The sequence below is a fragment of the Eptatretus burgeri genome, chromosome 5 (genome assembly GCF_056783735.1).
Source record: "Eptatretus burgeri isolate ZD-2024b chromosome 5, Ebu_testis_v1, whole genome shotgun sequence".
NCBI lineage: Eukaryota > Metazoa > Chordata > Myxini > Myxiniformes > Myxinidae > Eptatretus > Eptatretus burgeri.
The window spans coordinates 5,657,731-5,671,044 of NC_140965.1; the positions used below are offsets into that span (position 1 = coordinate 5,657,731).

At 45.3% G+C, this 13,314-nt stretch overlaps 1 protein-coding gene across 1 annotated transcript in view; it reads right to left on the bottom strand.

Annotated features, from left to right (window-relative positions):
- Positions 1-3,927: 3,927 nt before the first annotated feature.
- The window catches only part of BBS10 (Bardet-Biedl syndrome 10), a 51,326-nt gene continuing 41,939 nt past the window's right edge, over positions 3,928-13,314 (bottom strand). The window contains exon 4 of the mRNA XM_085880542.1: positions 3,928-6,902. Coding sequence (XP_085736668.1) covers positions 5,117-6,902 — 1,786 coding nt within the window. The 3' untranslated portion in view covers positions 3,928-5,116. The remainder of the gene's footprint in view (positions 6,903-13,314) is intronic.

A 13,314-nucleotide genomic window follows, 5' to 3' on the forward strand; every position in this document is an offset into this window, starting at 1 on the left:
TTTGTGTTGAGGGCTCTCTTCAGGACCATCATTGAACCCCGGACAGCTTCCAACTGTGGTTTGTTTGAAATAATATTCCCAGGGATGGTTTATAATATCTTTGTGAGGTTCTTTATCATTATTCCCATAGCCCCAACTGTTATTGGTACAACTTTGGCATTCTTCAGCTTCCAGGATCTTCTCACTTCATTCTTGAGGTCTTGGTATTTGGTCATTTTCTTGATTTCTGCATCGTTTAGTCGAAAATCACTGGTATTAACACCTCACTTAAGCCACTGTCACACCTTGACGATTGAGCCAGCGTATGCCGATTTTTGAAAAATTTGTCTAAAACGCTGGCACACGTCAAATACATTATGGGTACGTTTTGTATACGTTAAGACCACGCTGAAAAACACTGCCATACGTCGTAGTACGCTGGCTTTAAACGTTGTACTTTTGGGTTGTCCTCAAATTTTTGCATGCTTGAAATTTTACGACGTATGCCAGCATATGACTCACACGTTCCACTACGCTGGCCATAAGTCGTAGGCACGTTATGCGATCGTTGACACACGTTACTTGTAAGTTACTCATAAGTCGAAACACGTCGAGGTAATGTTTAGCGTACCCGAAACTTATTTCTAACCTTTGTGTAACATTTTGTAAGCACGCTACACGAACGTTGTTCACACTTTGCAACACGTTACTTGAAAGTTCCCAATACGTCGAAACACGTCAAAGTAATGTTTAGGGTACCCGTGACTTATTTATAACCTATGAGTAACGTGCTTGGGAATTATTTGTAAAGCATGTCCTTCGCACAAATACATATGTAGACGCACTTGACGTCTTCAGGACGTCCACAGAACTTAATGAACACGTTTCTAACTTACAGATACCGTATAATGGCGTATTGGCAGCATTTAGGGGAATTGGTATATAAAAAGGGGCTTCGGAGGAGGAACCCGTCTTTTTTTTAGACTTCGTGGTGATTACATGTCCATGTCATTCCGAGAGATGGAGGATATGGCAAGGCTGAGACGACAATACCTACCTGTCCTCGAACATCAACATGACCTCATCGAGTTGACACTGCACCAGTTGCGTGCCAATAGAGCCGGGAGAAGAAGACGTGAACGGAGAAGAAGGAACTGGGTCAGACCATGGATCGGGAGGCGACGCCATTACGGCATATATGACCAGCTCATGGTGGAACTCCGGAACGAGGACCATGCATCCTTCATCAACTTCCTGCGAATGCCCCCAGCGATGTTCGACGAGCTGCTAGCCACAGTGGGTCCAAGGATAACCAAGCATTATTATTAAATCATTTCAATAGTCCAGTGGAAGCGATTTAACTCGTTCAATGGAAACGATTTCAATTGCCAAGCACCAGCGTCCAAAAACAATAGGCGAGTGACAGCCATTTATTAAAAGTGAAGTTTCAGCCTATGTATACAAAACCTCACGTAATCGTCGACGATACGCTGCCACGCTTTGCATATGTTAGGCTATCGTTGGGTATAGGTTGTGGACGCCCAAAACACGCTAATCAATCGTTGGTATAACTTATGTATAAGTTATCGAAGCGTTCTGTGTTCATTACGAGTACATTATGCATTTGTCCAAGTCGTTTTGAATACTTTTAAAACTGAAACAAACAAAAAAGTTCATCGTTGGAATGAGAAAAAAAATTAGCTGAAAAGAACATCAAACAATGGTGCAAAGTAGTCTCCTATTCGTGGAGGCAACGAGGATCCATCATCACCCACACCCTCCCCATCACGCTCACCTACTACTACTGACATGGACATACTACTACTACCAGCAATACTACTACTACTCAACTGACACTCTCACCTACTACTACTACTACTGACATTGACATCTACTCAACATGGAGTCTGGAACACTGATGGGTTCCTCTTGTGAAGCCCATTTGTATATACCAATTCCCCTAAACGCTGCCAATACGCCATTATACGGTAGATATAAGTTAGAAACACGTTCAGTAAGTTCTGTGGTCGTCCGGAAGACGTCAATCAAATTCGTCTTCATACGACAATGTGCGTTTGAGATAAGTTACACATAGGTTCAAAGCACGCTACTCATAGGTTCAAAGCACGCTACTCATAGGTTTAAAGCATGTTACTCAAAGGTTAAAAATTAAGTTTCGGGTATGCTAAACATTACCTCGAAGTGTTTCGACTTATGAGTAACTTACAAGTAACATGTGTCAACGATCGCGGAGTGTGCAGAGAACTTATGCCAGCGTATGCGGAACTTGTGAGCCATAACTTGAGTACGTCGTAAAATTTTCAGGATGCTTGAAATTTCACGATGTACTAGACGTACCACGGAATATGACAGCGTACTTCCTCGTTTTTCAGCGTGCTCATAACGTATATACGACTTACCCATACTGTATTCGACGTGTGCCAGCGTTTTACTCACATTTTTCATAGGTCGGCATACGCTGGCTAAATCGTCAAGGTGTGACTGCGATGTTGACACTTCAATTTTCAGGTGGTTATGATTTAAATTGGCGTGCGGCAGGTTTTTAACAGAGAACGCCATGAGTTCGTCGGCGATACGAGCAGCGCGCTATGCTGAAGTTAAACTATCATTGGGCATAGGTTGTGAACGCCGACAACAGGCTAAGCATTCGTTGGTATAAGTTATCTATAACACAACAAAACGTTCTGTGCCCGTTACTAATATGTTATGCATACGACCAACACGTTATGAATAAGACCAAAACTTTAAAAAAAATCCTCAAAACTTCAGCGTACGCCAACGTTTTACATACATTTTTATACGTTGCCATTGCTGGCTAAAACATCAAGGTGTGACAGCGCCTTTAGCAATGTCTTCTTCTCTTTTTTGTACCCAAGTATGACATCTGCTCACAACACTTTGTTTTCGATGATCACGCTCGATGGGATCATTAGGTCGTACATGAGAGGTACATTTTCAGTGATTGCTTTTGGTTCATATTCCCACAAATTTTCTGGAACTGGGACATCAAAGTTTTTGCTGATGTACCAGCGGTTAACTTTACAAACCCTGTTGTCATTGTGTGTCCAGCTATTCTGACGTTTTTTTTTATTTTTATTTTTTTGTGTTCGACCATTAAGTATCACATATCATTGTCTTTGCTAACCCCACCTCCACCCTCACCTTTCTATCTTTTTTTTTCCTCCTCTCCTCCCCCTCCCTCTTTCCCCCTTCCTACTTTCCTCGCCCCTCCCTCTGTCCTCTCCCTCTCTCCTCTCCCCCCCACCCCTTAATATCCCCATCAGTGAAGCAACGGGTTGTATTTCCTTGTATTATAATAAAGAGTGAAAGACACTGGGCTGCCATGATAGCCTTGAGTGATGTGCACCCACCTCAGAGCTGTCTTGCCTGGGTTCAAAAGTTGACCCAGCCGTCAACTAGCACCCTGGTGTTTCGCATTCAGGGCGATGCGTCACCGTGTGCGCTATCCATCAGAAGGACATTAAGCCGGAGGACCACACGTCCTGCCAGCTCTGGTCACTGGTGGATGTTAAGGAGGCTACGGTGTCTTTCGCAAAGAGGAGGTGAGTTATCACCAGCACTCTGAATAAATTACAAATTCCTGCCAAAATCGCTTTCAGTCAAGCACAGGCCTGGCCATCCCGGTTCCAGAAACACTTGGGCCAGAACCGTTTCCTCCCGGCTGACCCAAGAAGGTGGGAATAATGGCTGCCACTAAAGAAGAGTAAAGTGACTAATTCTCCAATGATCAGACATAATAATTCTGGGTTTTTGAAGTGTAAGTTTAGTTTGTATTTCCTGCAAATGCAAATGAACTTGTAATACTGAAAATCTTATCGAACTGGTAACCACTAATAAGACTAGCAATTCAGTGAAATATATTAACGTACGCAGTTAAACATCCACTAAATTATATCCTGACCTACCATAATGGACAGAAGATAATTGAGGTTGTTCATGTGGTGCGACACATCTTCCCAGCAGCACGACAAAGCTGTGAAGGTAATACAGGAGTTTTTTGTTTTTTAAGTCAAGGGTGGAACAGCATTAAACAGGCCCTGCAGTCACGGATAGTTGTCAAACAGGTTCCACTGAAGCAATCAATGGCTGAAAAGGTGGCGAGGGGTGGTGACCCTCCAGGTGTGAGAAAAAAACATTGAGAAAAGGCAGTAATGGGAGAGGCATTGGGAGAAAATGGAGTGTTATGCTGGGAAATGTTGGCAGGACATGTGTATCGGGAAGGCAGGGAGGCACGAGGGGTGAGCAGGGGGTTAGGTCGTCAAAGAGAAGCAAGAACATAAACATTCAATTCCGATGCATAAAAGGGAAAATGTTAGAAACACTTATCAAATGTAACCGCTGTGAAACTTACTGAAATGATAGGGGAGTCTCGACTGCCAACCAGCTTTGTCTCTGGTTATCACCCTCAAAACACACATAAACATTTCTTTGAAAAGCTAAAGGCCAAACAAATGTCACCAATTGTTCTGGAGTGATGCATTATATTTGTTCATGTCATTAATCCAGCTTCAAGCTCATTATGGAAGAGATAAACTACAGATCATACAAGGTCAGTGCACAGAGATTGATGCAGATGCAGCGAAGGAAAAACATACGATGATGACTCAAAAATGTGATCTGTGAATTATCTAAAACTATAATGGTCGGCGCGGTCGTTTGTATGCAGCACGTGGCTGCGGATTAGCATCAGTTCTTGCAAGTGTGCCGCAGTGCCGCTAATGCAGTGCCTCCTGTAGGTTAGAGCAGAAATTTGGAATTGTTCAGGGTGCGGTGATGGCTCGACTACTCTTCACGAAGGGATCTTCAATGTCCACCAACTAAGGCTGGCAGACAGGACGCCCAGTGTAACGTCCGTCCGGCGGACGGCACACTTGTTCGTGTATTGCCCTGCCTGTGAAACACCAGAATGACAGTTTGTAGCTGGCCCAAGATTTGATCGCAGACTAGACAGCTCAGGTGCAGGTGCGCATACGTCTTGGCTATCCTGCCAGCCCAAACTATGATGGTAAAGCACAAGCACATTGCTATTCATACAGACTGCCAATATACTCACATAATGTGTGATCATTTCGTTTAAATGCAATAGAGTTACTCCTCAATCACTATCACCACTACCATCATCATCCTCATCGGAGCTATTAAGGCTGACAATTTTGGCCTTCCCATCGATGGGTACAACAGCATCTAATGTAAGCAGCTGCCTGCAGCATTGCACAACTGCATCGACGAGAAGACATTTTGTAGCAAGAACATCTACAGCATCCGTGTGACAAAGCAGGCCCTCTCTAATCCAACCGTTTGCTTTCAGAGAAGCTTGTGAGTCAGCCAACAACACAAGGAAGCGTCTCTTTGCTTGAGAACTGCAGCGGTTTTGCAGTAGTTGCTGGGGTATTGATAGCAGGGCTTTGGCCAACACCAAATAGGCCACGGTCTCGGAACCGTTGTCACTGTCCAGACGTGTGGCGTAGCTCATCAGAAAGTAATGCGTAAGAAGCTCGAAAGTGCCTCCAGCAGGAAGAAGACAGCCGGCGTTAATCAGATCATGCTGCTTGCCAGGTTCCAGTTGATCAGAAAGTATGAAAGCATTGCCAGCGACTTGAGATGACCTTAAAGTTGCATCTGAGTTCAAACATACACTCTTCTTACTCGTATCTGCAGCTCGGAGCTGTGGGAGTGTTGTGTTCGAAATTGGATGGCCCACCAGATTCTGCAGCATCATGTTGTCAGGAAGAAAACCATTAGCAGCGCTCTGCTCAATCGGCACGACAGTGTTATCTTCTGTAGTTTTAAACCATAGGCGAAGAGTTTTTAATGCTCCCAGAAATGCTGCAGAGGATTGAGACACAAGGCCCTTAATTGGAGCACAGAGTATCAAGCTACAAGGGAAGAATCCTTCCGAAGTTTTCTCCAACTGGAGGCAAACGCACCGCTGCTGCCCCAGGAGAACAGACTTCATGGAGGAAGCCTGTCCTACAAACCTGCAATCGATACAGGAAATCTCACTGAGTGACGGGCACGGAAAGATGTTGGCAAGTTTGCACAGCAATTGGCCTTCTTCTTCCGGAAGGCATTCGACCAGTGAAAGTTCATTCAATTTCAAATAAAACTGGAAACTTGGTATCTGTTTAACCGTGGACAAAACGGCATGCACGCCAATTTGCACAAGTCGTTCAACGAGTTTCTGGACATATCGGGAAGCCCCCAAATGACATTTCTGGAAATCGAGTTCATCGGAAAAGCTAAATGTAAGGTCATGCTCTTCAGAAGATAATGGCAGTAATGGTTCTGTGAAAACTACAAAAAAAACTAAAGACTTGTCCTTCAGTGAAGAATGTTGCACTGCAAAATCCCTGTGCAAAACAAGACCCTCCAGGTGATGTGATCGATCAACTGGACGACCCAGCACCTCGGTGCACAGCTCAAAATGGTTGTCCAACAGGAATCGAACAGTGCCACTCAGGCCGTGTAATCCACAAGCAAATCTCATGACAAAGTCACAGACCAAGGTTGTGAGTACACCAGACATCCTGGCATGAACCTTAGTTGCAAAATACGACTTAAGCACTCTTTTAAGAACTCGTCGTCCACGCTCATCGGTTGTCCAATCTTGTGCAACTGCATGACCTGGAATCTCTCCTTTGAAAATCTCGTGCAAGGTCTCTCTACTAACGGCTTGCAAATCTGAGGCGAGCCTCTTCTGCTGGGCCTTTCGAAATTTATCCCGAAAGCACGTGTTGCTGCTGCTGTGGCTGAGTAACCCCAGGTGTTCCGCTTCAAGAGTCTGTTTGCAACCTCGGAGCAAGGCAGAAAGCAACAGCACAAAGGATTTCGCGCCATCGCCAGTGGCTCGGCAATGAGTGGAGATGCAGTCAACCACCAACCTGGATGGTGAAAATGATTTTAAAAAGTTAATATACAACTGACGTCACATCGAGTATTAATCAATCAATTTACAATGCACAGCTGATAAAACTTCCAGTATTACCGTTATAACATTACATAGTTTCCAACATAACATTGTCTTTCAACCCTAAAGAGTCCCTGCCACCAGGAGCAAGCGAGCCATGGCCAATCTGGCTAGGCTGAAATCCCTTTCGCGTGGGAGTCGGAAGATTAAGGCCTTCATGGAGATGTGGGGTTATGACACAAATGACAATGACCTATGCAATTGGGGAGAAGCCCCCCAGACAATGGATAACCTCCTCGTCTGCCCTCTACTGCCAGAGCCATGCAGACCAAATGACCTGGAAGCTTTCAATGCACGTGTCACAGCCTGCGTCTTGCAGTGGCTGAGGAAGATGTGGCGACACGAGAAGAAGAAGAAGAAGAAGAAGAAGAAGAAGAAGAAGAAGAAGAAGAAGAAGAAGAAGAAGAAGAAGAAGAAGAAGAAGAAGAAGAAGAAGAAGAAGAAGAAGAAGAAGAAGAAGAAGAAGAAGAAGAAGAAGAAGAAGAAGAAGAAGAAGAAGAAGAAGAAGAAGAAGAAGAAGAAGAAGAAGAAGAAGAAGAAGAAGAAGAAGAAGAAGAAGAAGAAGAAGAAGAAGAAGAAGAAGAAGAAGAAGAAGAAGAAGAAGAAGAAGAAGAAGAAGAAGAAGAAGAAGAAGAAGAAGAAGAAGAAGAAGAAGAAGAAGAAGAAGAAGAAGAAAAAAACGAAGAAGAAAACGAAGAAGAAGAAGAAATAGTTAATGAGTTATTTGATGGTCAATTTCATTACACAAAGGTTTTTTTTGTACACATGATGGAGGCTCATGGAGGAGGTGGAGCGGAATTGAAGGGAACAAAATTGAAAGGGGGAAACACCAAAAGTAGAGTTTAAGTGAGAGTGAGAACAAGGGGAGGGGGAGAAAGATACATGGGGGGTGAACAAGCTGCACTCAAGTCGAATGAGGGAGAGGGGGGAACATCACAATAACCTGGGAAAAGGGAGTGCTTGGGAATGGGGAAATTTGGCGTACAAGAGGTCATGAGTATGGATGGAGGATGACCTGAGGTAGTGGTGAACAGCCGTTTTGAATCCCTGGAAGGAAGAATGGGATAGAACAGACTGAGGAAGTTGGTTCTACAGGTGAGAGAAAAGAAGAACAAATGAGTGGAGGTGAGTAGTGAGCCTGGATTTTGGGAGTTTAACAAGAAGAGGGTTACTGGCAGACAATGTGCACCCTGCAGAAACCTGGGTGAATCGGTGCCAAGAGAGGGCAGAGGATGCATGACCAAAAAGGAGGCGGTGCAACGCAGAGCGGTCACCAACCTGCTTGTGATGTGAGATCCCACTTGTTATCCCTTTGTATCAGAAGGCCATTGATGTGCAACATGCGAACCACCTGATAAATTTGTTTATCGTGCAGAAGCTGCAACTCAGACAGCAAGCACACTCTGAGATGGCAAGCAGTATTGTTGCGGAAATGGTCCTTAGTGTGTTATTAAATATAGGATTAGCCCAGATTCCCCCTTAAATGCATATTTAGTCAGGTTGTTCGGTAATTGGACGTTACATGTGTGTCGGGAGGTATAGCAGGCTGTCCAGTGTTCGTACAGTGGTGGTGGACCAGGAGGCGCCTTGCTTATTTTTCCTTCCCCTCTCCGAACTAGCCCCGCCCAGCGCTTTGAGAGAGTCAGTCGGCGAGAGGTGTCGGCAGCCAATTGGTGGAGAGCAGCTGCAATCTCGAGCGATGGACCAATCACGGGTCCCCGGGGGAGTGTCGAGAGAGTGAGTGCCAGGAAGGCAAGAGAGTAACTGCCTGAGTGTCAAGTCGCGATCTGCTGAATAAGCAACGGCTAGTGGGAGTCTGCGATCGGCTGTAAAAATAAACTGGCTGCGTTGTGAGTCTGGGATCTGCTTTGGTGAGAAGAGTGAGCCCCAGGAAGGCAGGAGGAACTGCATGAGGGGAGTCGGCGATTGACTTTTATGAGGAGGCCATCGACAGGTTCATCCGGAGTCCAGTGATGGAGCCTCGGACTGTCCCTCCTCACTGCACGGCTCGACACGTCTTGTAATCCCGTCGATCCGCCTGCAGAGCCCAATACCCCAATTTGGCCTGATCTGGTGAGCAGGCCAGGCCTGGATTTGTATGCTGGACCTTGTGAGAAGCCAGCTGGAGCACACTGTGGATCTTTCGCTCTTGTGCCGTCGACCTCACGGGGGCTGAACGCGCTGACGCTGGTGTGCAAGCGGTGCCGGGAGAATGAGTACGAGCGCCATCTTGCCACGCTGCATGCTCAAGCTGGATGCTCGAATCCGTTGACATCGGCTTGTCACGAGCCGCATTCGTGCCTTTGACACTTTTCCTCTCGTCCATGAGGCATCACCAAGTACTCTGTGTCTTGTCTGCATGTTGTCTAAAGGCCCGGTCACACCTTGACGTTTTAGCCAACGTATGCCGATTTTTGAATTTTTTTTCTAAAACGCTGGCACACGTTGAATACGTTATGGGTAAGTTTTGATAACATTGAGAGCACGCTGAAAAACACTGCCATACGTCGTTGTACGTTGGCTTTAAACGTTGTACTTTTCGGTTGTCCTCAAATTTTTTCATGCTTGAAATTTCACGACATATGCCGGCGTATGACTCACACGTTCTGCTACGCTGGCCACAAGTTGTATGCACGGTCTGTGATCGTTGACAGACGTCAACACATGCTACTTGTAAGTTAATCATAAGTTGAGACACGCCGAGGTAATGTTTAGCGTACCCGAAACTTATTTCTAACCTATGATTAACGTGTTGTTGGCACGTTACGCGATCGTTGCCACACATCGACAGACGTTACTTTTAAGTTACTCATAGGCTGAAAGACGTCGGTATAATGGATCGTCCTTGCATCAGCGTCCACGGCCACGGCCAGGACACTTATTTGCAGCATTCTTCAAACTTTTCTTCGGCATGACAAGGATGTTCACACTTCGATGTCTAGCTTGGCTATGATTCCAATTGTCCATCGGCAGCGTCTATATAAAATAGTCGAGTTTGAGCGATTTAACACGTTCAGAAGAAACGCTTCAAATTTCCAAACCCCAGCGTCAAAAAACAAAGGCGAGTGACAGCAATTTAAATCGTTCATTGTAAACAATGAAAATAGCTGAGTGGTACCGTTTAAAAGTCGTTGAGTGTAAAAAAAATCCAATTGTCGAGCACAAGCGTCTACTTTCAATAGTGGAGATGCAGCCATTTAAATCGTTGAGTTTATCATTTAAATCGTTAAACGCAAGGACGATCCATCATAACCCACACCCTCCCCCTCACACCCACCTACTACTGCCAACATGAACAAACTACAACTAATACTAATACTGATACTGATACTGATACTGTTACTGCTGACATGGACATCGACTCAAAAAGGACTCGAAAACACTGTTGGGTTCCCCTTTTATGAGCAGCATTTTTATATACCAATTCCCAAAACCGCTGGGAACACGTCTTTATATGGCAGTTGTAAGCTAGAAACACGTTAATTTATTTTTTTTTGTCGACCGGAAGACGTCATTGGAATACGTCTACATACGTCGATGTGTGTTGGGACTACGTAAAGAATTGGTTCAAAGCACGTCAAACATAAGTTAGAAATAAGTTTCGCGTAAAAAAGACATTACCGCGACGTGTTTCGACTTATGAGTAGCTTATAAGTAGCCTTTGTGGACGTGTGTAAGCGTGAACATATCGTGTGTAAAACTTATCCCCATCGCATGCGGAACGTGTGTCATACGCCGAGTACGTCGTAAAATTTTGAACATGTTTAAAATTTCTTGACGTACTCTACTTACTACGACGTATGATAGCGTACTTTAGCATTCTACTCACGTATACCAAACTTACTCATACCGTATTTGACGTGCCCCAACATTTTAGACACATTTTTCTTAGGTCGGCATACGCTGGCAAGATCGCCGAGGTGTGACCGCGATGTTGTCACTTCCATTTCTACGGCAGTTATGATTCGAATCGTTGTGCGTCAGCCTTTTAATAGGCTACGTCACGACATCGTCGGCGATGCGTGCAACGCGCTATGCCTAAGTTAGACTATCGTTGGGCATCGGTTGTGTAGGCTGACAACAGGTTCAGCATTCGTTGGTATAAGTTATCTATAACACAACGAAACATTCTGTGTCCATTACCAATGCGTTATACATAAGACCAAGTCGCTATGAATACGTCCGAATCTTTAAAAAAAAACATCAAAAGTTCAACGTAAGCCAGCGTTTTACATACATTTTAATACGTTGCGATCGCTGGCTAAAACGTCAAGGTGTGACCGGGCCTTAAGGTTTATCTCGCGAGGGTTCCCTTCGAAACCCGTAATCTGTAGCTCCCTAGTTAAGAGCGGGTTATAGATTGATTATAACATTGTCATGAATGTTTTGCTTGTGTCGTGTTCCCCGATGTGTCCCCAATAAATCTGGCTGATTCATATGAAAGTTGCCTGCATTGAGTTTATTCGTGCCGTGCTGAGGAAAATTCGCTCGATTTGTATTTAAAACCAAAATGGTTACGGACTGGCAGACTTCGCTCGGTCTCTGACAAACCCAGTCTGTAACCGGGGTCTATTTCCCCAACTGGCAAGGCACAGGTGTATTTTGGTATCGTGATCTGAGGCGCGTTACCCAAAATCTGTGCCGAGCCAGCCGGTGTTATAACCCCGGAGACGGCAGTGCTGTTAAGTGACGCCAAATATTCAACATTTGGCTGTCAAGAGAAGGGTGTGAATCCCGCCACCGCCGAATCCTTTACAGTATAACCTGATGTCAAAGAACGTCCAAGAAGCCCAGACCACTTGCCACCTGAAGTTCAGGGAGTAATTCTTCATGGTGCCGACGATAGCTCACCTACTCTTCACGAATAACAACGTGGGATCTTTTACGTCCAACAAATAATGTCGGCAGACGGGACACCCAGTTTAACGTCCATCCGGGGAACAGCACGCACGGTGATGAATCACCCTGCCTGCGAAACACCGGGGTGACAGTTTATAGCTGGGTTAGGATTCAAACCCAGGTTGGACCGCTTCAAAATGAGTGCACATACACTCTGGGCGGCCTAAAACAAATCCAAATTGGCAAATCCAGGAATTGGGTAGGGGGGGGGGGGTTCCAAATAAATTATTGTGAGCTGTGAGTGGTTTATTGTTTATTAGGTACTGTATTGATACAGTTTTTCTGAGGCTTCTGGCTTTTTTTTGTGGCACACTTTTGTGGGAGAGGGAGTTCTGGGTGACCAGGGAACCCCTGGGTTTGCCACTGTAATGGTAAATTTTTTTTGTTGGGAGGGGGGTCTCCGGGCAACCAGGAAACCCCCCTGGATTTGCCACTGCGGGCCATCCTGCCAGGCACCAGCCCATGGTTTTATTTATATACAAAGTTTTCATTAACCTTTTGCTTTCGTGCACAGTCAGTGATGTCCAAATGGTGAATGCCTGGGATGTTTTACCAACACCAAAGATGCTTTTTGTTCTTTTTTTTTTGTTACACTTTTATACGACGTTTAGAAAACCATAATTATCGGAAAGTTTAGAGCAGCTTAAAAGCAAGTACCATACTTGGTACAAGTACAAGTTAATCTACACTTGGGGTCCATCGAGTTGTAATTATTATCAGAAATCAACCAACCTTCATTCCCATTATATCCATGAATAGCGTCTAGTCGTGGATGGTGCAGCTGTAGTGAGTTTGACCCTTGACCTGTCCAGTCTGGGTTTGATTCCCGAGGCGACTATAAACCATCAGGTAGGTGCTTCACAGGCAGGGCATTACATCCCAAAGATGGAAGTAAAGCCCGACGTCTCGTTCGCTGGCATCAGCTCATGGCCGTTAAGGGCTTGACGGTGTCCGTCATTAAGAGTAACCGGGTTATGCTCACCCGAAACAAATTGCAAATTCACAACCAGATCAGCTACAATCGAACGACAACAAGCCAGGCCAGCTGGTTTGTGTGTCAGACTAAAAGGTTCCCACCGAGCCTGGTGTTGGCTCAGTGGTTAGGGTGTCAGCTTGGGATCCTAGGATCCTGAAGTGGTTAGGGTGGCGGCTTGGGATTCTAGGGTTCTGAAGTAGTTAGGGTGGAGGCTTGGGATTCTAGGGTTCTGAAGTAGTTAGGGTGGCGGCTTGGGATTCTAGGGTTCTAAAGTGGTTAGGGTGGCTGTTTGGGATTCTGGGGTCTTGAAGTGGTTAGGGTGGTGGCTTGGGATCCTAGGGTTCTGAAGTGGTTAGGGTGGCGGCTTGGGATCCTAGGGTTCTGAAGTGGTTAGGGTGGTGGCTTGGGATCCTAGGGTCCTGAAGTGGTTAGGGTGGCGGCTTGGGATCCT